Raw genomic sequence first — 25254 nt, 5'->3', positions numbered from 1 at the left:
TGTCTTATTGGGAAGTTTTTAAATGTTCCCTTGAGGTTAATGCATGTCCTTCGCCATTTCTCATGTCTTACAGACCAAAAAACTGATTTGAGAGGCGTTTTTTCACTTCTCCAATGAATCATTTTGTCATCTTGTCAGAGCCATAGCACATGTTGAGCTTCTAGTCCAGACATGAAGTGACTGGCCTGTCATGGCCAGAGCACATGTTGTTTCTTTCCCTGTAGGCACCATGGAATCATGGAGCTTCACTTCTGTCACTTGAGTTCCTTTTGTGGCCAGCCCCATTCACCTGGCTGGCCTTGTGTGGGACTGCAGTGGCAATGCCTGGGTCATGTCCGTATGTCCAGTTGATAGCACCTGTCTGCCTGTCCCAAGCACTGTAGCCCTCTGATGTGCCTGGTGTAAAGATTCCAGGATTCCCATGTGCTCATGTTTCTTCCCTAGATCCAATCAGTGCAGGTAGATGAGGGAAGTGAGTAAGCTTTGAGGCTTACCCCTTTATTTATTTATTTTTTAAAGATTGTATTTATTTATTTATTTATTTATTTATTTATTTATTTATTCATGAGAGATACAGAGAGGCAGAGACACAGGCAGAGGGAGAAGCAGGCTCCCTGCTGGGAGCCTGATGTGGGACTCGATCCCAGGACCCAGGGATCATGACCTGAGCTGGAGGCAGACATTCAACCACTGAGCCACCCAGGTACCCCAAAGCTTACTCCTTTATTGCCAGCAGGAAGGATGATTGGACTTAACTTTTGCACTGGCAGGGTTTTCCTGCCTGCTGTTTTTTATCTTCCTGTGGGACAAAGATCATCCCAGATTTCACTGTCTTTCCCACCATGAATGGTCAGTCTTTTAGGCCTGACGTTTCAACAGTGCCATCCATCCCTTCTCATTTGTAGTTCTTTGACTGTTAGTTTATACACTTTTTTACAAATATAAAGCCATTTGTGTTTCTTCTGTGAATGCCAACTCGCATGCTTTTTTTTTTCTTGGAATATTTGCCTTTTCTCCTAGTGGATTCGTAAGAGTGCTTTGTATGTAAGAAGAATAATTGTTATAACACGAATTTTGAGTTGTTTTCCCAGTGGTCTTCTTGAAATTGTATTTATGTATTTAACTTTATTAATAGACTCCTGCAATTCAAAACTTCCTTTTATGTCTGTTCAATGGTCTCATTTTTCTCTGAGGCTTCTTGTTTTTTTATTACAAAAGGTCTCATTCCAAGACAAGAACTATTTCTCTGCTTTTTCTTTGAGTGTATTTATGGTTTTGTTTTAACTTTTTTTTTTAAACCTTTTTAAAAAAATTTGAAAGAGAGAGAATGAATGACAATGCACAAGTGGGGAGAAGAGAAGCAGATTCCCCACTGAGCAGGGAGCCTGATGTGGGGCTCGATCCCAGGTGGGATCATGACTTGAGCTGAAGGCAGACCCTTAACCGACTGAGCCCCCCAAGTGCCCCTGTTTTAACTTTTTAAAAGCCTTTTGTAGTTATGATATATTGTGAATGCTTTAGTTTTAAAATAAATACTTCCTAGTCCTCTTTTGGTAAGCCTCTGGATCAGACGGATTTGAAATCCTAAGGTCAGAAGGCAAATAATTTTTAAAAGTCGTTATTTGCAACAGCTCATTTCTGTGATTCAGGATTTCCCTTGCTCTTGTGCACTGAACCAAGATACAGAACATGGTATTGAGAAAGATCCAGATGACAGGTGCTCTCTATAAGCAGATTTGATCTGATTTTTTAATTTATCAAGACGACCTCATTACGCTGTGTGATTTAAACTTACAAATTTGTGCTAGTACACTGCATATTTTATCTATTGAGGTTCTACCCACAGTTTCTTTTTAAAAATGGAGCTCTTTTGTTAGAAACCTGAGAGTTCTGAGGTCAAGTGCTGCCTACGAGATTCCCTCTGAACCTGACCCTCCGTGGCTCTGTCCTGCCCTGTGTTGTAGGTGGAAGCCACCTGGCTGGAAGGGCGAATCCGGCAGGAGTTTGACAAACTTCGTGAGTTCCTGAGAGTAGAGGAGCAAGCCATCCTGGACGCCATGGCCGAGGAGGCGAGGCAGAAGCAGCGTCTGGTGGAGGAGAAGATGAAGCAGCTGGCAGAAGACACGGAAGCTCTGGCCCGTGAGATTGAGCGGCTGCAGGTGGAGATGAAGGAGGATGATGTTTCTTTTCTCATGGTGAGGGGCTCACCGTCTGGCTTCAGGGACAGGGAGCAGGTGTTCAGGAGCCGGTGGAGACCAGCGGCCCCGGCCCACCCAGTCTTCCCATAGTGTTGGGGTGCTGGGCCAGAGGAGCCCCCAGAGGAGGTGCTCTGCTTGTCAGGAGAGGTGATGGATGAAAATCCAAGAGGGTTTTTTTCTCTGGGATTTTCATCAGAGCGGAGTTCCTGAGGGCTTCTTCACTTCTCTCTGCTTCACTCTCTTTTCCTTCTCCCTCTTCCTTTCTCCCTTACACTCTTGCTCTCTCTCTTTTCATTTCTTCTCTCTCTTCTCCTTAATACAATGGAGTACCTTTTAAACAAGGTGGAAAAGTTGCAAAGGTGGTACTGGGTGCCCCGTATACCCCTCCTCCTGGTTTCTCCCATTGTTAACACCTTATATTGCCTTGTGGCACATTTGCCCGTAGAAAGTTGACCTTGGTGCATTATAATTAACTCAACTCTAGACTTATTTGGAATTCACCAATTTTTGCATTAATATCCCCTTTCTGCTCCAGGATCCAATCCAGGGACCCACATTGCATTTAGTTGTCCTGTCTCTCAGTCTCCTCTGGTCTGTGACAGTTTCTTATTCTTTCTCTGTTTCTCATGACCTTGGCAGTCCTGAGGTGTGCTGGCCAGATAGCCTGTAGTGTTTTTCCACTCTGGATTTGTCTGATGTTTTTCTCATGAGTAGACGGGGATTATAGGATTTTATAAAAAAACAAAATGGAATATTCTAAAATTATACAATTAATTTTAATTTTTAAATTTAAATAGGATGTTTTGGTATTCTCTATTGCTTCTTTAAGAGGATGACTCCATTGTCTCATTAAAAAATATATATTTAGTTAATTAAAAAAATTTTTTTTTCACATACCCCCTCCCCCACCTCCTGCCCTCCCTCCCCCTCTCCCCCTCCAATGAATCACTGGGTCTTTATGGAGATGTTTCTGTAGCTGGAAATCAGTCAGGGTAGCAAGCTATCTCCTCTACTTAGAACAGCTGAACTGTCTGGAAAGGGGAGACTTTGGAGAGTGGGTTGAGAAGGGACAGGTATGTCCTCCATTGAGGCCAGGTGTCACATGCTAGCTAGGGACTGTTGCGGGTTCTCTGCCTGATACAGGGCTTTGAACAGTGATGTCTCCTGTCCCCAAAATGCCCCTGATGACAAAATCATTTAGTAGGTTCTAAAAACTAGATTCCTTGCTGTTTCTGTTTAGGATATTGGGAGTGTCGTCTTGGTCCAGTACCCAGTGTGCTTTCAGAAATTTTTTTTTTAATGTAACAGCTTTATTAAGATAGAATTCACGTACTATATAATTTACTCCTTTAAAATGTACAATTTGGTGCTTTTTACTCTGTTCACAGAGATGTATAGCCATTACCACCATCCGCTGCAGAAACAAAAAACCTCACACCCTCTAGCTATCACCACCCCAGCCCCTGCCATCAGCCCTCAGCAAACGCTAAAGATTTGCCTGGTCTGGACACTTGCATAAATGATTTCCATAAATGGAGTCGTATAATATGTAGCCTCTTGTGACTGGCTTCTTTCACTCCACATCCTGTGGCAGGATGCATCAGGAGATGGCCGAATAATATTGCATTGTGTGGATATACTGCATTTTATGTGTCCATTCTTCAGTTGACAGACATTGGGGTGGCTTCTGCTTTTAAGCTATTATGAATGACAAGACTGGAAATATTCATGTGCACATTTTTGTATAGACTTACGTTTTCTTTCTTTTTTTTAAGATTTTCTTTTTATTTATTTATTTATTTGAGAGAGAGAGAGAGAGAGAGAGAGAGGCAGAGACACAGGCAGAGGGAGAGGCAGGCTCCATGCCTGGAGCCCGATACGAGACTCGATCCTGGGACTCCAGGACCAAAGGCAAGCACTAAACCGCTGAGCCACCCAGGGATCCCCTAGACTTACGTTTTCATTTCTCTTGATTATGTGCCTAGGAATAGATGTACGGAATCATATGGTAACTTGTAACTTAACTATTTGAAGAGCTGCCAGTCTGCTTTCCAGGCAACTACATGGACTTTATATTCTCATCAACTGTATGTGAAGACTAATTTCTCCACATCTTTGCCAACACTGACCTTTTCTTATTTTTCTTCTAGTAGCCATTGCAAGGGTGTGAAATGGTCTCTCATTGTGACCTTAATTTGCATTTCTCTGATGGCTAATGATGTTGAGCGTCTTTTCAGGCCATCTATATATCTTTGGGGACCTGTGCATTCAAGTCCTGTGTCCATTTTTTAAATTGGGTTGCTTGTCTTTTTGTTGTTGAATTATAAGGGTTTTTCTATATTAAGCATATTAGACTTTTATCAGATATATGATTTATTGATAGTTTCTCCCATTCTGTGGGTTATTTGTTGTTTTGTTGTTTATTTGTTATTTTGTTGTTTTTTGGGTAACTTCCTTTGAAGTATGGAAGCTTTTCACATTGATGGAGTCTAGTTTATCTGCATTTTATTTCCTGCTTGTGCTTTTGGTGTCATATCTAAGAAACCATAGCCTAATCCAAGGTCATGCATTTTATAGGCTTAGCTCCTTGTTTAAAGTTTTGAATTAATTTTTAAAATTTTTGTATCTAGTGCAAGGTGGAAATCCTTGTTTATTCTTCTGCATGTGGATATCCAGTTGTCCCAGCACCATTTACTGAAGACTATTCTTTCTCCATTGAATGAATGGTTTTGGCACCCTGTAGAAAACTAATTGACAGTAAATATGAGGGTTTACTTCTTGACCTTCCGTGTCCATTGATCTATGTCTGTCTTTATGCTAGTACCACACTATCTTGACTACTGTTGTTTTTAATACGTTTTGGAATTGGGAAATGGGAACCACCAACTTTGTTCTTGCCCAGAATTGTTTTGACTATTCTGGGTCCCTTGAATTTCCATATGAATTTTTGGATCAACTTGTCAGTGTCTGCAAAGAAGCCAGCTAGAATTTTGATGGGAATTTTGTTGAATTTGCAGGTCACTTTGGGGAGTATTGCCATCTTAGCAATATTAAATCTTCTGATCCATGAACATGGGATGTAGGCCTCCTTTTGAGATCAGAAGCTTACATGCTTTTTGTTTTTTTGTTTGTTTTTTCTTGTGTCTATGTCTCTGTTTTTTGTTTTTTTTTGTTTTTTTTTTTCTCTTTTAGAAACACAAAAACCGAAAACGCCGGTAAGTTGCCGAGGCTGGTGGAGGGGAGGGGAAAAGCAGGCAGAAATACCAGGGGTGCCAGCTGCAGTGGCTCCAGGGCCAGGCAGGTAATGATGCCAGCTGGGTGTCATACAGAGGGAGTGGCAGGGGCTGGCCAGGTAGAGAGAGCCCTCTTTTAAGGCATGACACTTCGATTGGCACTGGTGAAGTATTGTTTTCCTGTGTGTAGAAAATGATCATGCACTGTGCAGAGAAGGGATGTGTCATCCTGCACACAGCTTGTATTTCTCAGTGGGTCCTCCTAACATTGAGGTTTGTTTCTTGGTTAACATCTTCCTCTGAGAGTCTCAGGGCACACTGGTTTGTGTTGATGTCTTTTGGTTCACAGTGATGAACTATATCCCAGTCAGAGCTGCACAAGGATGGGGGAAGAGAATGCTTAGGGGAATAGTGAATTTCCTGTCACTGGAAGTGTTTCAGGCCAAGGCCAATGAAACCTTGAGAATTGGGACTAGAAGACCCTTCTGACTCAGACATCCCATGTGCAGATGTATAAGTGAGATTTTTGCCCACAAGGATGGGGACTGTGTCTGAGAACCTCCTATTTATATTTATCCCCACTGGGGCAGGTGGAGTCTGTGTACTGGATGCCAAGGAGCTTGGAGCAGCCTAGTTGGCCACTGGCTGATCATCAGGGATGCATAGGGTGGTCAGAAATAAGTCCTGTTGGCTGTTCTCAGCTGACCCAGTTAGGCCAGGATGCACAGCTTTGGCCCTGCCCACCAGGCCCACTTCTCCTTTCCCAGCCTCTTCTGCACCATGGAGCCTGAGCCCATCCAGCCTGGCATGCTCATTGACATCTGCAAGTATCTAGACTCCCTACAGTACCGCGTCTGGAGGAAGATGGTCACGTCTGTAGAATCTGGTGAGTGGGGGGGTGTGGGCAGGGGTTCCAGGAAGGGGTGGCACTTCATGCCAGGCAGAGAGCCAGCTGACTTCATCTCTTCCAGCTTCCCACCCTGTCGGACCTTCCCTAGCCTCTGTCAGACAGGTCCCTTGGTGCCCTCCACACCCCTTGCCCCACCGCTTAAACCTCTCTTGGCAAAACTCCTTCCTCTTGGGTCCTGACACTCAGCCACCTCTGCAGAAAGAGGAACTGGCTGCCCTCTCTATGCAGAACTGTATTGCGTGGGTAACGAAACGACCTATTTGAGTGTTTATGTGCCCTTAAATTCGTATGTGGAAGCCCTGACCTCTGATGTGATAGCATTTGGAGGTGGGGCCTTTGGCAGATGATTTGGGTTACATGAGGTCCTGAGTGTGGAGCCTTATGATGGGATGAGTGGCTTTTTAAGGAGAGGCACCAGAGATCTGGCTTCCTCTTCCTCTCTCCCTCCTGTGGCAGCCATCTGTAAGCCAGGAAGTGGCTTCACCAAAGCCCAGTGGCACTGCACCCCAGTCTCAGACTTCAGTCTCTAAAATTATGAGAAAGACACATCTGTTTAAGCCACTTGGTCTGTGGTGTTTTTATGTAGCAACCCAAGCTGACTGAGACATCATGGTTTTAAGAAGAGGAGAAGGGCAGTGACCCAGAGGAATGTCACGTGTTTCTCTAACTCGTCAGTTATGTGAGCATCCGGGACCCCCGTGTCTATGGTTTCCCATGGCTGCTGTAACAAAGGACTGCAGATTGGGACTGGATGTCTTCACATGACAGATCTACTTGCTCACAGTTCCAGAGGCTAGAAGTCTAAAATGAAGGTGTCAGCAGGGCCATGCTCCCTCTGAATCATCTGGGGAGATCTTTCTTTGCCACTTGCGAGCTCCGATGTTTGCCGGCAGTGCTTGGCGGGCAGCTGGAGCCCTGTGATGTCGGCCCCTGTCATCAACTGGCCTTCCCCCCTCCCGCGTCTGTGTCTCTTGTCGTTTTTTTGCTAAAAGACAACAGTCATACTGGTTTAAGGTCTGATCTCATCGTAAGCACATCTGCCATGACCCTGTTCCCAAATAAGCCTGCCTTCTGAGGTCCTGGCAGTTATGATGTCAACATCTTTTTGGTGGGACACGGTTCAGCCAGTAACACATCCCCTCTGCCCTAAACAGCTCCCTCTGCCCCCTGAGCCCAGGTGGGACCCGGTCAGTCGCTTTGGAGGGATGGAGGCATCAGCTGGCTTGACAGAGGGCGGCACGTGAGGTTTGCTGATATTCCCCCACTTCTCGCCTCTGCTTGCAGTGCCTTTCAGCTTCGATCCCAATACAGCAGCCGGCTGGCTCTCTGTGTCTGATGACCTCACCAGTGTCACCAACCAAGGCTACCGAGTGCAGGTGGAGAACCCGGAGCGCTTCTCCTCAGCGCCCTGCCTGCTGGGCTCCCGAGTCTTCTCTCAGGGCTCCCATACCTGGGAGGTGGACCTGGGGGGGCTGGCCAGCTGGCGGGTGGGCGTTGTGCGGCTGCGCCAGGACGCCGGTGCCGAGGGCCACTCGCATAGCTGCTACCACAACACCCGCTCAGGCTTCTGGTACGTGTGCCGCACGCAGGGGGTGGAGGGGGACCACTGCGTGACCTCGGACCCAGCCACATCGCCTCTGGTCCCGGCCATCCCTCGCCGCCTGCGCGTGGAGCTGGAGTGTGAAGAGGGCGAGCTGTCCTTCTATGACGCCGAGAGCCACTGCCACCTCTACACCTTCCACGCCCGCTTTGGGGAGGTGCGGCCCTACTTCTACCTGGGGGGTACACGGGGGGACGGGCCCCCCGAGCCTTTGCGCATCTGCCCCCTGCGCATCACAGTCAAGGAGGAGCTGGATGGCTGAGGCCAGCCTGGGGCCTGCCGGACAGTGCCTGGGACTTGTGTCATGGTCCAGCTTTCTTTCTGTCCTTCCTCAAGTCATGTTACCTCAGTAACCTCTGAACCATCTGCCTCTTTGCTAGGATCTTCCTGCTGACCACTCTTATCCTTTTCCTGTGGCTCCAGGAGAGCCGCCTCCTTCATTTCTGATCCCTTCTTCACTCGCACTTGAAAATCATCCAGGAGATACCTCACTTCCAGAGTCATGGCACCTTCAGGATGTGAATTTTCTAAATCCTAATTCCCAGATCTCTAGGGATAAAGTTTGCTTCTAGAATGGCCTGTTTTAAAATGTAGGTTTTATTTTCTCTCAGATCAAGAGAGGCTGCAGTTGGAAAGAGTTTGTTATTTACAGTTCCCAGGAGGAGGGCACCGCCATGCCATGGGGAGCATCATGAAGAGCGGCTGCCTGGGGAAGCACAGAGGGCTCCTTACGAGGCAGAGGGAGTTGGGGAAGCACAGGTAGGAGACTGTAGTGACAGGACCAGGTGAGGCAGGGCTGTGGGTACACAGGTTAGGGGTCTGCTAGTTTGAATCATTTTGGTGAGCTCTGGAGCATAGGGGCTGCCCCCAGTTGTCAGGGATGGCCAGGAGCACTCTGGCTCAGCATGTGAGAACCAAGTAAAGGAAGCCACTGGGGGTTTAGCTCTGGGTCAGTTGGTTTGCATATGGAAGGCATGGCATGCTCCCAGGGGAGTTTGCTTTCTCAGAAATTGGCTAGTCCTGGGAGGATCAGTTTTCTCGTGGTCACTGAAACCCCAGATGCCAGAGCATTAAAAATACAGAAAATAAGAACAATCTGGTTCATACAGAACTGTTGCTGTGACTTTGGGATAGGGCCCAGGCTCAACTTTCTGTCACTTAATACCAGTATTTTAAAACTACTCCACAGAGCCCTCTGGAGCCTGCTGGCAGAGGCAAAGCTTCCCATCAGGTCAGCTCTGATTTATCTATTTACATTTCTTGGACTATTTCACTTAGAAAACACAATTTTAAAAATCACAGTTTAGACCTGTTCTTTCTATGGACCTCAATTTCTTCATCTATAAGTGAGATAGGAGGACTGGAAAATTATGACCTGTAGTTGCTGTGGAAGAAACAGCTCTGATTCATTCTTGCAAAATAATGAGAGAGGGATCCTTTTCACTCAGGAGGTAGGAACTGGGGGTGCCTGGAGGGAGGAGGACGGGAGGTGTACCTCACTTGGACTTTGCTGGCCTCCACCTGCTTATTCTCATTCTATTGCCTTTTGTGTTTTCATCTGAATTTCTTCTGCCCCCACCCTGCCCTGCCTACATATGGACCTGTACCTCCATCTTTTCTTCCCCACACATGCCTGCAGAGGGTTCTTTATGGTCAGCTTGTCCTGTCCCAGGAAACAGCAGGGTGAAAGGAAATACTGTCCTGTAGGGGTGGTGGTGGTCTAATCCAGGGAGATGTTCCCAATCGAGGGCTCATATACATTCTCCTGCCTCTGCTCCAGGTTCACAGAAATGGACATTTTTTTTTTTTTTAAAAAGCACAGTTCAGAACTATGAAGTGGTTATAAACGTGACATGTACAATTGGGAGGGGCCATGGAGAGGGATGCAGTTGGAGATGCCACTGGGTAAAGGGGACTGGATTGGAATATTGGCACATGGGCATCTGCAGGTCCTGTCTGAAGGCACCCAGGCACGTGGCAGCTCAAGGCACTTTGGCGGTCAACACATCTGACACCAGTGTGCGTTCTCTATTTATCTAGCTCACCAAATATAATCTCTATGATCATCTTGACCTGGAATTATTTTGTTAGTTACAATAAATTTTTAAAATGTTTTTTATTTCCAACTTAGGTTATTGGAAAGGGGTTTTTGAATAGGATAATTTGGATAGCCTAGGCCTCTTTTTTAAAAAATAAAAATGATATTTGAGCTAAAATCACTTTTCCTTTTGACCTTTTCCTTTCAGTGTTCTTGTGAGCATAAGCTCATCTATGTTGCAGCATGAATGTGACATTATTCCCTTTTTATGATCAGATAATATGCTGTTGTGTGGATATTCTATACTTTATTTATCCGGTCTTCAGCGAGTGGATGTTTAGATTGTTTCTATTTTTTGCCATTATGAATAATGTGTGGATGTATATTTTGTGGGGACATATGTTTTTCCATTCTCTTGGGTATATATCTGTGAGTGGATTTGGCGGATCATGCATGAACTCTCATTAACCTTTGGAGGAACTGCCTATTTTTCAAAGGAGCTATGCCATTCTGTATTCTTCTCAGAGGCGCATGAGGGTTCCATTCACTCCATACCCTTGTCAGCACTTGTTGTCTGTCTTTTAACGTAGCCATCCTAATGGGGGTGAAGTGATACCTCATTATGGTTTTGATTTGCATTTCCCTGATGACTAGGATGTTGAGCAGCTTTTCATGTGCTTCTTCACCATTTTTATGTCTTTTTAGGAGAACTGTCTTTAGCTCCTTTGCCCATTTTTTGACTGGGTTACTTGTCTTGTATCATTGAGTTGTAAGAGTTCTTTATATGTTCTAAATACAAGTCCCTTACCAGATACATGATCTACAATTTTTTTTCTCCCATTCTGTGGGTTGTCTTTTCACTTTCTTGACGATGGCCTTTGAAACCAAAGTTTTTAACTTAGATGATGTCAAGTCTTATTTTTTCTCTCATTACTTGTGCATCATAGGAATCTTCCTCTCGACACTGCCCTTAAGCCCAGGTATATAAAAGCCCAGGTATGTAAATCAATTTTTTGTATTTGGGTTAAGGCATGGGGCAGTTCACCTGTTGACAGGTGCGCGAGTGTCCTCTTTTTTGGAACCCTCTCCTACCCTTGCCTTCTACTCTTCCGTCCCAACATCAGTCTTCTCCTCATTACTACATCTAGGCTGAAGGCAGCCCCTTCCAGCTCCTTTCCAGCTTCTCCCACCTTCAGTCCATCCCATGTGTAGATGCCAGAAGCACCATCCTTCATTGTCACACCTCACTGTGATGACCCCACTCCTAGCTGTCCTACATTTCTCCAGGGCAGAGTTTGGAGCTCGTCATTACCCAGCTCTCCTTCTGTTGTCCAGTTCCTGCTCCGCTACACAAAAACATAGGTCCTGCCAGCCCATGCTTCTTAGGACATCTTCATCCTGCTGCCTGGCTTCATCCAGCTGGCTAGTTTTTTGGTTTGGTCTGGTTTGGTTTGGTTTTTTTTTTGGGTTTTTTGTTTTTGTTTTTCAGCTGGCTGTTTTGGTTGGAATGTCCTTAACATCTATTATACTGTCAATTCTGGTTATGTTGGTCCTGCCATGTACATGCTGTCTCCACGGGCACACTCTTTACTTTCCTGAGCTTGTGTCCTCATCTGTAAAAATGAGGATAATTCCCACCTCTTAAACGTCTGATGTAGTATGCCTGTGAGCACTGTCCCACAGCGAGCACTTCATGACAGCAGCCACTGAAAGCATGCTTGAGAAGCACCAAAAGGAGATAACTGAAGGTCTTCTCATTGATCTCCCTGGCTTCCCTGTCACTCCCATGTTGGCCACCAGTTATGTTTTGGCCACACTGAAGTTCACATTTGCCCTCTCTTTCCTTGCTTCCTTCTGCTAGTGGAGGATGAAATTTCTCTCAGCAGAATTTGATTGGCTGTTTGTTGATGAAATAGTGGAAGTCTCTCACAATCCCCTTGGTTTGAAAAGTGGCAGTGCCAGGGGCCCTGGCACAGAGCAACTGTGCCATCCTGGCTTTTCCCAGCTTCTCTTGAGTGACATCTTGAGAGCCCTCCGTGGCTGCTCCTGCCCACTCTGCCACCACCCTCTACCAGACTGCTCAGCCTTCCTGAGCCCCATTGGACTTGTGCATCTCTAGTAGCTGCTTTCTGTCATTCCCTCAGCCTGCAGGGCCTGTTGCCTTCCTTTATTTGCCTTTAGTTGTCCTGAGCTCAGTGCTACCTTTTGAGACCTGCCCAGAGCTTCCCTGACTGCCACCCCACATTGGCGCAACCAAGATCATTGAGTGTGTACACTGGAGTTCAGGAAAGCTGTTCCAGAGAACTCTACACAATGGGCAGTATCTTTGGTAAGGAGGAAGTGGTCTGGCACCCAAAAGCCGGGCTCCTGGATCCAGGTGTACCAACCATATGATTTCTGAGCTTTCTGAACCTTTTGAACCATGGTGCTCTCATCTAAAATGAGCAGTAGGGTTTCTACCTCAGACTGTCGAGATGAAATGAGGTCTTTTTTTTTTTTTTTTTTCTGGTTCAAATGGCACATGTTATATCCTAAACATAGTACAGCCCTAATACACATTGGCCAATTCTTCAGGAAGTGGGAGATTCTGAATGTTAACGTAATGATGGCACATTAATGAATCCCGAAGGAAACTGAAAAATAGAACTTGATCTTGGGCATGTTCAAATTTCTTGAATTGTTTTTTTAGCAAGGATCTATATGAGTTGGGTTTTTTCTCTTTTTTTAGCAAGGATCTTTATGTACAGGAGGATATAAGCATAAGAAAAATTTCGACACCATGGGAAAATGGTTATCTCATAGTGACCAAGAAAAATAGGGTTTAGAGTTATATATACAGACATGCAACACACACACACAAAGACCAATAGGATCTTGTCTATAATTTGTGTGTAGTATTTGAGTAGATAATCCATTTACATGGCTATAAATTTCAAAGGTACAAAAGGTACTTAGAACAGTCTCCCACTTATGCCCACATACTCAGCTCCCCTCCTGTGGACAATCCATATTATCATTAAAAAAAGATATACTTCCAGAAAAACTTTATGCAGAGCACAAATCCTGCTCACAAGTATATTCTGGTTCCCCCAATGCACTGTCACTTAAGAACATATGCTCCAGGGACGCCTGGGTGGCTCAGTGGTTGAGTGTCTGCCTTTGGCTCAGGTTGTGATCCTGGAGTTCTGGGACTGTGTCCTGCATCAGACTCCCAGCAAAGAGCCAGCCTCTCCCTTTGCTTATGTCTCTGCCTCTCTCTCTGTGTCTCTCATGAGCACATAAATAAAATCTTAAAAAAAAAAAAAAAAGCATATACTCCAGGTCAGTATCCCTAAGCAACCCAACCAAGAGGAGAATACTCAAAGGATATTATTAATTTCCTATCCTCAAGTGGGAGGTATGGCATGGATGCTTTTGTGCAATTAGTTTAGCTAGTGGATTTAGCTTTTCACTCTTTTTCACATATTTCACACTGGGTTTTAAAACAGGCAACACGGGCAGCCCGGGTGGCTCAGCGGTTTAGCACTGTCTTTGGCCCAGGGCATGATCCCGGAGACCCGGGATCAAGTCCCACATCGGGCTCTCTGCGTGGAGTCTACTTCTCCCTCTGTCTGTGTCTCTCATGAATGAATGAATAAAATCTTTAAAAAAAAAAAAAAATAAAACAGGGAGCATTATTGAATTTAGTTGCTCCTGACATTAGAAGATAAGCCTGAGACAGCAACATAGATTTTTAAAATTTCAAGCCTCACAAAGGTCTCTATAGAGACCTAAATAGCCTAGTGTTACAAGGTTGGGATGTGAGTTTGGACAACCTGGTTCAAAGCCTGACTCATCTACTGTGTGACCTTGGGACAGTTACTTGACTTCTCAGTGCCTTAGCGTCATCCTGTGATTATAAAATACCTTAAGGGTGCCCTTCTGGCTCAGTCAGGAGAGCATGCAACTCTTGATGCCAGGGCTGTGAGTTTGAGCCCTGCATTGGGTGTAGCAGTCACTTAAAAAAATAAAATCCTAAAAAAAAGATACCTTAGGACAAACGGAGATAAGCCACCTCATAAGGTGGTTACAGGACTACAGGAGCAAATGTGTAAAACACGTAGGTCTGGCATATACTGTTGTTTTACCTGGTTCTGCTACTAAATAACTGTGAGACTTTAGAGAAAGCCATTCAACTTGTCTTCTATAAAAAGGGAAACTGGGACACTTGCATAATTGTTTCCAAGGCCTTTTCCGATTCTAAGGTCCTGTGATTCACAATCTGTGTCACTAGCAGAAGCCCAGTGTCCTGCACGTGGTAGGATCTGCTGCTGCAAGTGAAGTATTTAAGGACCTGGGTGTGGCACCAGGAGCTCTGCCTAAGTTTTGAGTCTGGAGAAAGAGAAGACTAGAGTCATAATGTTTGAAGTGTAATGAAGGTTATTCTAGAGAGGGGGCAGGTCTTGAAAAAATTGCGGCTAAAAATAATAATCAGTCATGCACAATAAAACTATTGTCCCGTTCCAGAGATGGCTCGTGTGCTTATATGTGCGCGATTAAAGACGATGTCAACAACAGATGCACATCCACTGTGTGATCTTAGTGACAGCAGAGCTGTTTGGGTCTGGCAAAAGAGGACCTGCTGAGGTGGCGACTGCAACATCTGCCTTCAGGGGCTCAGAAAATGCAGCCTGTCGCATTGGCCTGTGCCATCCTCTCCTTCCTCCGGCCATGACTGGAGGACTGACTGGGCAAGAGGGGTTCAGTGATCACCAAAGCCTGAGGCCCCGGCACAGAGGGAGGCTTCCCCGGCTCTGGGCACTCTTTGTCCTCATTTGTGGGTGTCACTTGGGTGGGTTAGTTTTGTTAGGGAACAGACTGAGGAAGATGGAAGATTCTGGTTTCTATGGATACTGGGCTAGCTGGGATTTGCATAATGTATTTCAGAAAACAATCAGTCTGGGAACAATGCAGATCCAGCACGGGGAACTGAGGTGGAGGGCCTGGGAAGTCAAGCTACCCTTCCCCCCTCCCTTGTCTGGGACCCAACCCCCCATGCTGGGAGAGGAGCATCGTGGAGCCCTGGGGATCCGGGAGTTGGAGGTGGTGCAGGTGGTGCGCGCACCAGGCAAGGTCTGTGCAGTGGGTTCAACAAACGCCCCTGCTCTTTGGCTCACCCCCCCCCTTTTTTTTTTTTTAAAAAAAAAGGCTTTAATTATTCATGAGACATACAGAAATAGGGAGAGGGAGAAGCAGGCTCCCTGCAGAGAGGCTAATGGGGGACTGATCCCAGGACCCCAGGATCAGGACCTGAACCAAAGGCAGAGGCTCAACCACTGAGCCATTAGGCTTCCCAACTCCCTCCCTGCTTTGGCTCAGCTCTTGTCTGAAGGGGCCCTTCAAGCACTGAACCCAGGTGTGAAGCTCACCTGTTTACTTCCAGAACATTTCGCACAGGCCCTCTCCTGGTAATCCTGACCACCAGGGGGCACGCTGGGCAGTCCGCAGAGCATGTGACCAGTGAGTAGCAGAGCCAGACCTCAACCCCAGGTCTGGTGCCATCCCCATGTTCCCAAATATCTGGGGTGTGCAGCAATAAATGTGGCATAACTGAGGCAGTTCGGTTTGTGAGAGGGGAGCCGTGGGGTCAGGAGGAGTGGGCATTAGAAATACTGGAGGAGGCAGGACGGCCAGGCAGCATTGGGGTGGGGGGAAGGCAGGGGCTCAGGCGGGTCAGGGGTGCTGGTCGGCAGTTTCTGGCTTGCTGAAGTGTCGTCCCAGAGGAGTGAAGAGTGGGCCAGGGGGGCACCAGGTTCAGGGTGGTGCGGCGCGACTCTGGGTAGAAGCACAGGGACGGCCATCGGGGCGCTCTGGCTCAGGATCTGGATGGGAGACTGGGAGTGGAGTCCAGAGTCAGGGCAGAGGCCTCTGGTGGAAGCTACTGGAGCCCGAGTTCTCACATGGAGAGGGTCTAGAATGAAAGGGGAGGGCAGGGGCAGCAGCCTAGGGAGCACTCACACCTTCCGAGGGGGGCCCGGGTTTCTCGGGTAGAGACCCAGAGGCAGGACCAGGGGAAGATGGTGTGACAGACGCAAAGAAACATGTGGAAGGTAGAAGGAAGCCAGCAAGTGTGGAAAGACCCAGAGACTCCTGTTACATGAAGACATAAAGTGATTCTCCAACTCCACAGTTTAATCACCGCAGCTGGCAGAGCTTCTCCCAGCATCAGCAAAGACAGAAGATGAAGACTCACATCATCAGCAACCCGTTGGCAGAGGTTGGGAGGAAGGCCCCCTAACTCCAAAGCCAGGGGAATGGGGTTTTTAGCACCCACCCTGAGTGTCTCTTGAAACGCCCACCCTCGAGACCTCAGAAGCTACTTTGTCTCTCCGTCTATCTCTCCCCCATCTGTACTGTGAGGACCAGACACTGTGAAGGTTCTGGTGTTAGACTTTGGAGTTCAAAGCAGGTGGTCCTGTTGGTGCTACAAAGTCATGCCTCTGAGTCCCTCTTGCTTTATTCTTAATGTTTTTTTCCTCCTTGCTTTATTCTCTTTCGCTGTCTGTGAAGCTGGTCTCAGCTGTGGGAATTGAAGGAGGAAGACCATGCTGCGGGGCCATGGGTGACAGCGCAGCAGTGACTGGGGAGCTTACTGAGACTAAGATTTGTTGAGTAAATAAACGCATAAAGGAACGAATCGGCACCTAAGGGGAAAGTGAATTTGGGAAACAAAAGTTGAAGCTGTGAGATCCAGCCATTCCCCTCACCTGGAAATCATGACTTTCCTTGTTGCAGTTCAGGATCAGGACATTATTTTAACTGAGGGATCTTCCTTACATATTCTAGCCCTCTACAGTCCCCAAGCTGTTCTTTGCAGTGGCCAGAAGTACTGTGTCCTTCTGTCCTTCATCCTGCCATACACACTTAGTGACCACACAGCCCAGAAAACCTGCAGGTGGAAAGCACAGGGGACTGGTGGCAGCATCGACGGCCAGGGAGGTGTCCCTACAAGACAGGGGCAGAGGGAGCCCTACGAGGGTGCACACAGGTCTGTAGTTTAGTCGTCGCCGTGTTTCTGTGCATATTAGTCCACGTCTTCATAGTCTCAGGAGAGCTGTCGGCCCAGAACATCCCACCTGCACACACCAGAGCCACCCCACTTTGGTGCCTGCTGGAAGCTGGGAGGTGCTGGGAGCCGGGCCATCAGAATGGCCCTCGGTGGTGTACACGCTGTTGCCTGAGTGGACCTTGTGTGGGGCCCAGGAAATCCATGTGTCTAGTTAGATACCACCTTCCAGAGGATGAATTTATGGATTAAAAGCAACAGGGAGCATGAGAAAATACCACAGAACAAAGGAAGAGAATCATCCTGACTCTGTGGGAGCACATACTCCTTTAAAAGGCCAGCTGCTACATCCAGAAGAATCTCTAGCATCCTCAACAAGGAGTCTTGTCTGTGTCAACAGGGGCAGAGGGAGTAAGAGGGGAGCAAGCTACCATGGAGAGGGACAGAGTGAGGGAGTGCAGAACTGCAGGAAAGCTGAGAAGCCAACTGCAGACCCGAAGCCAATAGAAGAGACAGCGGAGATCAGAGTTGTGACATGGGTATAATTGAGCAAAGAATGCAGAAGACGGACTCGGAAATGTTGCCAGAAGATAGAGGTGATGGACTTTGCTTTTTTCTTTTTTGAAAGAAGAAAAAGAAAAAGGGAGGGCAAAATAGAAATCCAACCTAAGAATTACAGGGAAAAAATCCGAACAAATGATAAAATGACTGGCATAACTGGAGGTTGAAAGTGTGTATCACAGTCTGGACAAACTCATGGCAAATACTTGATTTACAGGCTATAAAATCAACTCTCCTAATATCCGTGACACCAAAGGAAAACGACAACAAACAGCGGGTTATGTACAAAGGAATTAAAATCGGCCCGTGTCACCAAAAGACAATGGGGGAATGTATATGGAATCTTGAGCAAATTCTGAATTGTCTGAGAATTTTATACCCACACACGTTACGTGAAAGTAAAAAAAAAAAAAATGACATTTTCAAAAACATAAGGATTCAAAAAATATACCGTCCCTAAAACCTGTCTCGCTTGATTATATAATTGTGTTGAAGACGGATTAGGTTGCAAATGTCAAAAATTATTTCTGGAAGAGATGATATATAATGTTAAGTGCAATTTAACAACAATAATCTGATTACATAACTCCAGGTTATATTCACTAAATCCAGAAAATTTGGAGCTAAGAGAAGTAAAGTTTTTTAAAGACCCTTGCATGAGGAAAAGGGGTTGGAAAGAACACAATTAAAATAATATGTTTCAGGGCAGCCTGGGTGGCTCAGCAGTTTAGCGCCGCCTTCAGTCCAGGGCATCATCCTGGAGACCCAGGATAGAGTCCCATGTCGGGTTCCCTGCATGGAGCCTGCTTCTCCCTCTGCCTGTGTCTCTGCCTCTCTCTCTCTCTCTCTCTCTCTCTCTCTCTCATAAATAAATAAATAAAATCTTAAAAAAATAATATGTTTCAGGGGCACCTGGGTGACTCAGTTAGGTGTCTGCCTTCTGCTCGGGTCATGATCCCAGGGTCCTGGAATAGAGCCCAAGCATCAGCTCCCTACTCAGTGGGGAGTCTGCTTCTTCCACTCCCCTCCACCCTGCTCATTTTTTCTCTCTCTCTCACTCTCTCTCTCTCGCTCATTTTCTCTCTCAAATAAATAAAATCGTTTAAAAAATAATGTTTCATTCTGTACTTTTATATCGAATTAAGTATATACTGGAAGGTTGCTGAAACCCTAGGAGACTTTTAAAACAGCATATTTTCCTTCCAAAGCATGAACAAAGAGGGAAGAAAAAAAAGATAGTGCCCACAGCAAAAGTGAAAACAAAGGGAACAAGAAGCCATAAAATTCAATATAACAGTGGCTAAGTCAACACATACATTCCTATTAAGATTTGCAAATAAGATTTTTAAAACTGCAATCAACTGCTTATTAAAAATGCTTCTCAGATAAAAATTGAGAAATTGAACCACAGTAGCAAGGAGTCTGGTTTCTAACCACACATCCAAATAAGAAGAAAACAAGGCTGGCACCAATAATTGCACGCAGATATTCAGAGGAAAAGGACAAAGTGAGCTTTGAAAGGGTATTTCACAGCGACAGAAACACCGACAACTATGACAAGTAGTTGGGCGTACACTGCAAGTTTGCTGCTTGTAATAATTCCCTACAGACCCAAGAAAATCAACTAAAAGCAGAACGACCAGGAGATGTGGTAAAGTGAATCCAAATGATGTTTCCTTATAAAAACCAACACCTTTTTATGCCAGCACTACCCACCCTGGAAATATGATCGAAAAAAATCTTCCATTTCACAAAATCAACTAAAATATAAAAACGACCTCTTGAATTAAATTTTAAAACAGAACAGGAAAGCTTTACTGAAGAAGCAATCATAAATAAAAATACCTGTGATTTGGTTCTGAAATTAGACAACGCGATTTTAATTTAATTTGGAATAACAAGATAGGTTAATCAAAATATTTGGGAGCAAAAGAAATCTTTAAAGTGATCATATCCCTAAGATTGCATCTCGAGGAGATATTCAGATATTGGCACAAAAAATTATGTTGAAAGGCTCCTGTTTATCACAGCATTATTTAAAATAGGGAATAGTTGGAAATAAATATACAGAAGAAGGGGCATAGAAATAAGTTATACAAATGCTGGAATACCACGAAACCACTAAAAAACAAAACAGCCAAGTAATGTACCCCCCCCCCCCACTCTCACAATATTGGGACATGAGGAAATGCTACATAACAAAAGCCAAGGTAAAAAAAAAAAAAAAGCAAACTAGAACCAATGCAATTCCAAATTTGTAAGTCTATCATATTTTTGACACAAATACCTGATATTGTGAACAATGGGTGTCTGTGGATGGTGTGTTTACATATGACTTTTGCTTTCTTCCTCCTCCTCCCTCATTCCTCTTCCTCCTTTCTTTTCTAAAAAGAGAAAGCATTACACTTAAAATCAGAAAAGGGGACATTCAGAAAATAAAGAGTTGGTTAGAGGCGACAAGCAGGTGGTGACTGGGGTCCCCGACGCAGGGTTTTTTATTTGCAGGACTGTGAGGCCAGGAGGAGGGCGCACCCTGAACAGACAAGAGAGAAGGGAGCACAAAGGCTGGACCGGATCCCCAGACAGAGGAGGGATGACAACGTGGGGACACACAGAAGCATCCGCAGCGACTCCTGGTGAATCCAGGAGCGCTTTCCGCAGGATGCAGGGCCACCTGCTGAGAAAGAAGAGGCAGGAGGTGTCCAGGAAAAGAAGAACAAAAGCAAAAGTGAAGTCAGGCCCCCGCAAAGGGCTGCCCCGCAAGGGCCGGGACCCGCGCCCACCCGGGACCGCGGAGCAGGGGGCTCCGGGTCTGCAGGGCGGGGCCGGCGCTGGGCGCAAACCACAACCCCGCAGACCCAGGGGCTCGTCCAGGCATCCGGGGCTTAGGAAACTTCCCAAGCAAGGACGCTGCTATTGGCTCCTGCTACTGGCATGATGTCATCGTCAGCCAATCGCAAGTCAGCTGAGCCTCCCGGTCTGGGGAGTTCTTTAAGGAGTTAATTAACGCTTCCCTAACCCTAGGAGCCCGCAGATGACAGTGGTGCCTTCCTTTTGGGCTGCTCTTTGCCAGCCTTGGGGAGTGAGGAAGTGGAGTTAGAGATACGCCGTTAGAGCAGCGGGGCCGGGGGGGCACCTGGGCGGCTCAGTGGTTGAGCGCCTGCCTTTGGCTCAGATCCTGATCCCTGGGTCCTGGGATCAATCTGCATGAGCCTGCTTCTCCCTCTGCCTCTGTCTCTGTCTCTTTGTGTCTCTCATGAATAAATAAATAAAATCTTAAATAAATAAATAAATAAATAAATAAATAAATAAATAAACAAACAAACAAACAGTGCCAGGTTTTCCAGCTAAAGGTTCAGATGCAATTTTTTAAAGTATAGAAGTACGTAGGTTTATTCAGACAATTGTACAATGACCCCAGATTCCACCACCACTTAAGCATTTCGATGTAATCCTTTCCTGTACTTTTAAACTCAATAGTGCGGGATATTATAGAAATGAACTCACGCTACGTTTTCTTTGCGGCTTTTTAAATCCCCTGGCTGTGAGACTTTTGTTATTAAATAGTCTTCAAATGCACAGTATTTAATAACTGCAAAACTTTTCAACTAGGGAATCCCTGGGTGGCTCGGTGGTTTAGAGCCTGCCTTTGGCCCAGGGCGTGATCCTGGAGAGCAGGGATCGAGTCCCACATCAGGCTCCCTGCATGGAGCCTGTTGCTCCCTCTGCCTGGGTCTCTGCCTCTCTCTCTCTCTCTCTCTCTCGGTGTCTCTCAGGAATAAATAAATAAAATCTTTAAAAAAAACTTTTCAACTAAATGGAAATCTCTAAGTACACCAGTATATGGATCTATGCTATCATTTTTACTGGCTGCAAGGAATTGTATTGTATGGATATATCATAATTTATTTTTACTTTTTTTTTATTTTTTTATTATTTATTTATGATAGTCACAGAGAGAGAGAGAGTGGATCCCCATATGAGGGATCCCCATAATTTATTTTTAAAGTGCCCAGGCCACTATTGAAAATGCTGCAGCTACAAGTATTATAGGACACTTGTTCAGTGAATCCCTTAAGGAGAAATTCCTAGAAGTGAAATTCCCGTGTCAAACATCAAAATACATGTTCTCAGACTGCTCTCCAGAAATGTAAATAGTCTATGAGACTGCGCAGTTCTTTATACCCTAAACAAACTTGGATGTTTCCAATCTCCTACATCTTTGATAATCTAGTACAAAATGATAGCTCATGAATCTTTTTTTATTCATTTTCTTCATTATTAGTGATGTTGATCATGTTTTCTTTTTTATTTTTTTCATCATGTTTTCATGTATTCAGTGGCCTTTTATATTTCTTTTCTGAATTATCGGTCTTCTTTCCCTATTTTTTTATATCAGGATGTTTGTCTTTTTCTAATCCATTTGCAAGAACTCTAACTTCATCTTGATAGTATTTTCTTGACTCTTTTCATAGGGACATAGTGGGTGTATTATTATTATGCTGTTTTGACAGGCTATTGTTTCAGTGTTCAGGTACTTTTGTAGTGCATCTGGCCAACTTTCCTATTTTTTTTTTTCTGTGCTGTGGAAGAGTTTTGTGTAGTATGTTCCTGGAAAGTTTAAAGAACCAGAGCCATTATTGGAGACAATTCCTTGACTACTTAAAAAATATCTTATAGAATACTTAGTCAATTCAGTTCAATTGGTCTGTTCTTCATTAAATTTTTATTATTTTAGTTCAATTAAAGTTTTAAATAAAATCGTATTAAAATTTCTTTATCAAAAATTTAAAAATTAGTAGTATTCACTTGGGTATAAATGCAAAATTCAAAAGGAAGACAGTACAAGTTAGGTTTCCCTCTTCCCTCAGTCCCAAACATCTACGTCCTCTTTCCATAGACAAGCACTATTATCTGGTTTATTATGGGTCTTTCCAGAGATATACTAAAATAACAAAAACACATCTTTTTTTTAAACCACAAAATCGTCACAGACTATAAATATCTTCATCTTTTTAAAAATATATTTTGAAGATTTTATCTTATATAACACATAAGAGTTACCTCACTTTTTCTTTTTTTACTTCACTTTTTCAAGAGCCATTGTATCGAATTTATAATTTATTTACATCATTTTTTTTAAAAAATAAGATTATTTCTAATATTTTCTATTACAAATGATATGACAGTAACTATCTTTACACATAACTATCAAATCTTTAAGTTGCTTCCTTTTATTAAGCAAGGTTAGCCCATTTGTAACAATTGGCATAACAAGCTTAAATTTATACCCTGTTTTTACTGCTTCTTCATTTTTATAATCTTTATAATTTTATATTTTATCATATTTAAAATTCTTTAATTTTTATATTTTACTATATATCTGTGTTTGTATGAATGTTTATGTTTCTTTTTCATTATTGGGAAGTTTTTAATTTTAGGTCTTGTGGTCATCTGACTATAAACGTTACTTAAGCTGTTTTTATTCTTTGAAGTAAAAAAATGAGGCCTGTATAATTTTTGCAGTTTGTAACTGTTGATGATTTCTTTGTAGTTTTATATATAACCATTTAAAAAATATTCTGTGCTTCAGGTAGGGATTTTAAAAAGGTTTCATAAATTCTTTCATGCTCCTCTTTTGAAGGGAGGGATCTAATTCCCCTAAGTGTGTGCCAGACTCAGCAATTCAATTCTAAAATGATAAAATAAAGCAGAAATGATGTTGTGCAACCTTGGAAAATATAAAAGCACTGCAGCTTCCATCTTGGTTCCTCTCCCTCTCTTGGGTCACTTGCTTTGCTGTGTCTCCAGGTCATTCATGGAAGTAGATCCTCCAGCCACAGTCAAACTTTCAGATGATCACAGCCCCAGCTGACACCTTACCTGCAACCCCTCAAGAAACCTAGAGCCAGAACCACCCAGCTAAGCCACTCCTGGGTTACTGACTCTCAGAGACTGTGTCAGATAATAAATGTTTGTCATTTTAAGTTTTGAAGTAATATTTTCACACTAGATAACTAATGCACACTATTCATGCTTCCTGCTGAATTATATTTTATCTGACATAATATTGCTACTCTATTTTATTTTTGTGTCCATTTGTCCACTTTAGACTGGTTCATCCTTTTAATTTTAACTTTCTGTGTCATTTTTAAAAGATATATCTTTAATAAAATAATAAAATGAGACTTTTTTCAGATGTTGTTTTTAATAGAAAAGTCTAAAATTTATTTTTACTGTCACCCTGTTTTATGTGTTTTACATTTCTTTGTTTTATTTTCTCACCATATTTTGCTGTATAAAGTATATTTTTTTCCTCTAGAAACTTGCAAGGTACTTATGCTTCTTGTAGTTTTAGTAGCTGTCTTCAGTTCTTTTTTCTTAAGATTTATTTTATTTACTTAAGTAGTCTCTATACTCAATGTGCAGCTTGAACTCACAACCCAAGATCAAGAGTCACACATGCATTGACTGAGGCAGCCAGGTTCCCCCTATCTTTAGTTTACTGGAAAAGGTAACTAACACTCCTCACTCCTTTTATGAAATTGGCATTACAAATCAACACCTAAAAGGGATATTATAAGAAAGATAATTATAGAACAATTTCATTTATAAGTTTATTTCAGGAATTTATTTCATTCCTGGCTTTTAAAGTTTCAGAATCAATTATTTCATCCCATTAACAAGAGAAAAAAAAAGTATGATCATCTCAGAAGGGCAGAAAAATCATCTGATAAAATTCAACAGCCATTTATTAGAAAATTCTTTGAAAACTGGGAACAGAAACAAAAAATTTTAATCTAGTAATTGAGTATATGCAAAAACCCAGAGGAAACACATACTTAATGTTGAAATGTTAAAAGCCTTTTTCTTGAAGTTAGGAATAGGACAAAGATGACCACAATTACTACTTCTATTCAGCATCTTTTTGGAGGTTCTAGACAATGGGACAGGCAAGATAAAGAAATAAGAGGCATAAGGATTGAAAAGAAAAAAGATACAACTCAGTATCTATAGGTGGTACAATTATTTGTGTAGGTAAATCAAAATATTTTACACATAAATTATTAACAAATGAGTCTGGTAAGAAACTAAAATATGAAGTTAAGCAAAAGACATTTTTCTTTTTTTTTTTTAAGATTTTATTTGTTTATTCATGAAAGACACACAGAGAGAGGCAGAGACATAGGCAGAGGGAATAGCAGGCTCCATGCAGGGAGCCTGATGTGGAGCTTGATCCTAGGACTGTGGAATCACACCCTGAGCCAAAGGCAGATGCTCAACCACTGAGCCACCCAGGAATCCCACAAAAGACATTTTCAACAAAAGATATTTCAGTCATATTGAAAAATTAAATGTTGAGCAATAAAAGTAACAAAATATGTTGAAGACTGTACACAGAAAAGTATAAAACATTTGAAACTTGAAAAAATAAATAAATCCTTGTGATTTAAAAAAAGCATTTTGAAAAATTGAAGATCTAAATAAATAGCAAATATACCATGTGCATGGATTGTAATATTTAATCAATATTAAGATGTCAATTCTCCCCCCAATTGTTTGAAAGATGCAACACACTCCCAGTCAAAATCCCACATGATTTATAAAAACATATTAGGTAGATCGTAGAGTCAAATGTAAAAAGCAAATAATGCTTTCAAATGTGAAG

General features: G+C 43.6%; 1 protein-coding gene across 1 annotated transcript in view; it reads left to right on the top strand.

Annotated features, from left to right (window-relative positions):
• TRIM35 (tripartite motif containing 35) overlaps positions 1-14484 on the top strand; it is a 30025-nt gene extending 15541 nt beyond the window's left edge. The window contains exons 3-6 of the mRNA XM_041767600.1: positions 1965-2195; positions 5391-5413; positions 6199-6317; positions 7626-14484. Coding sequence (XP_041623534.1) covers positions 1965-2195; positions 5391-5413; positions 6199-6317; positions 7626-8203 — 951 coding nt within the window. The 3' untranslated portion in view covers positions 8204-14484. The remainder of the gene's footprint in view (positions 1-1964; positions 2196-5390; positions 5414-6198; positions 6318-7625) is intronic.
• The last annotated feature ends 10770 nt before the right edge of the window (positions 14485-25254 follow it).

Source organism: Vulpes lagopus, chromosome 8 (assembly GCF_018345385.1).
Source record: "Vulpes lagopus strain Blue_001 chromosome 8, ASM1834538v1, whole genome shotgun sequence".
NCBI classification, from domain to species: Eukaryota; Metazoa; Chordata; class Mammalia; order Carnivora; family Canidae; genus Vulpes; species Vulpes lagopus.
Note: the sequence above shows the minus strand (reverse complement) of the source record. Positions and strands in the feature narration are given on the sequence as shown.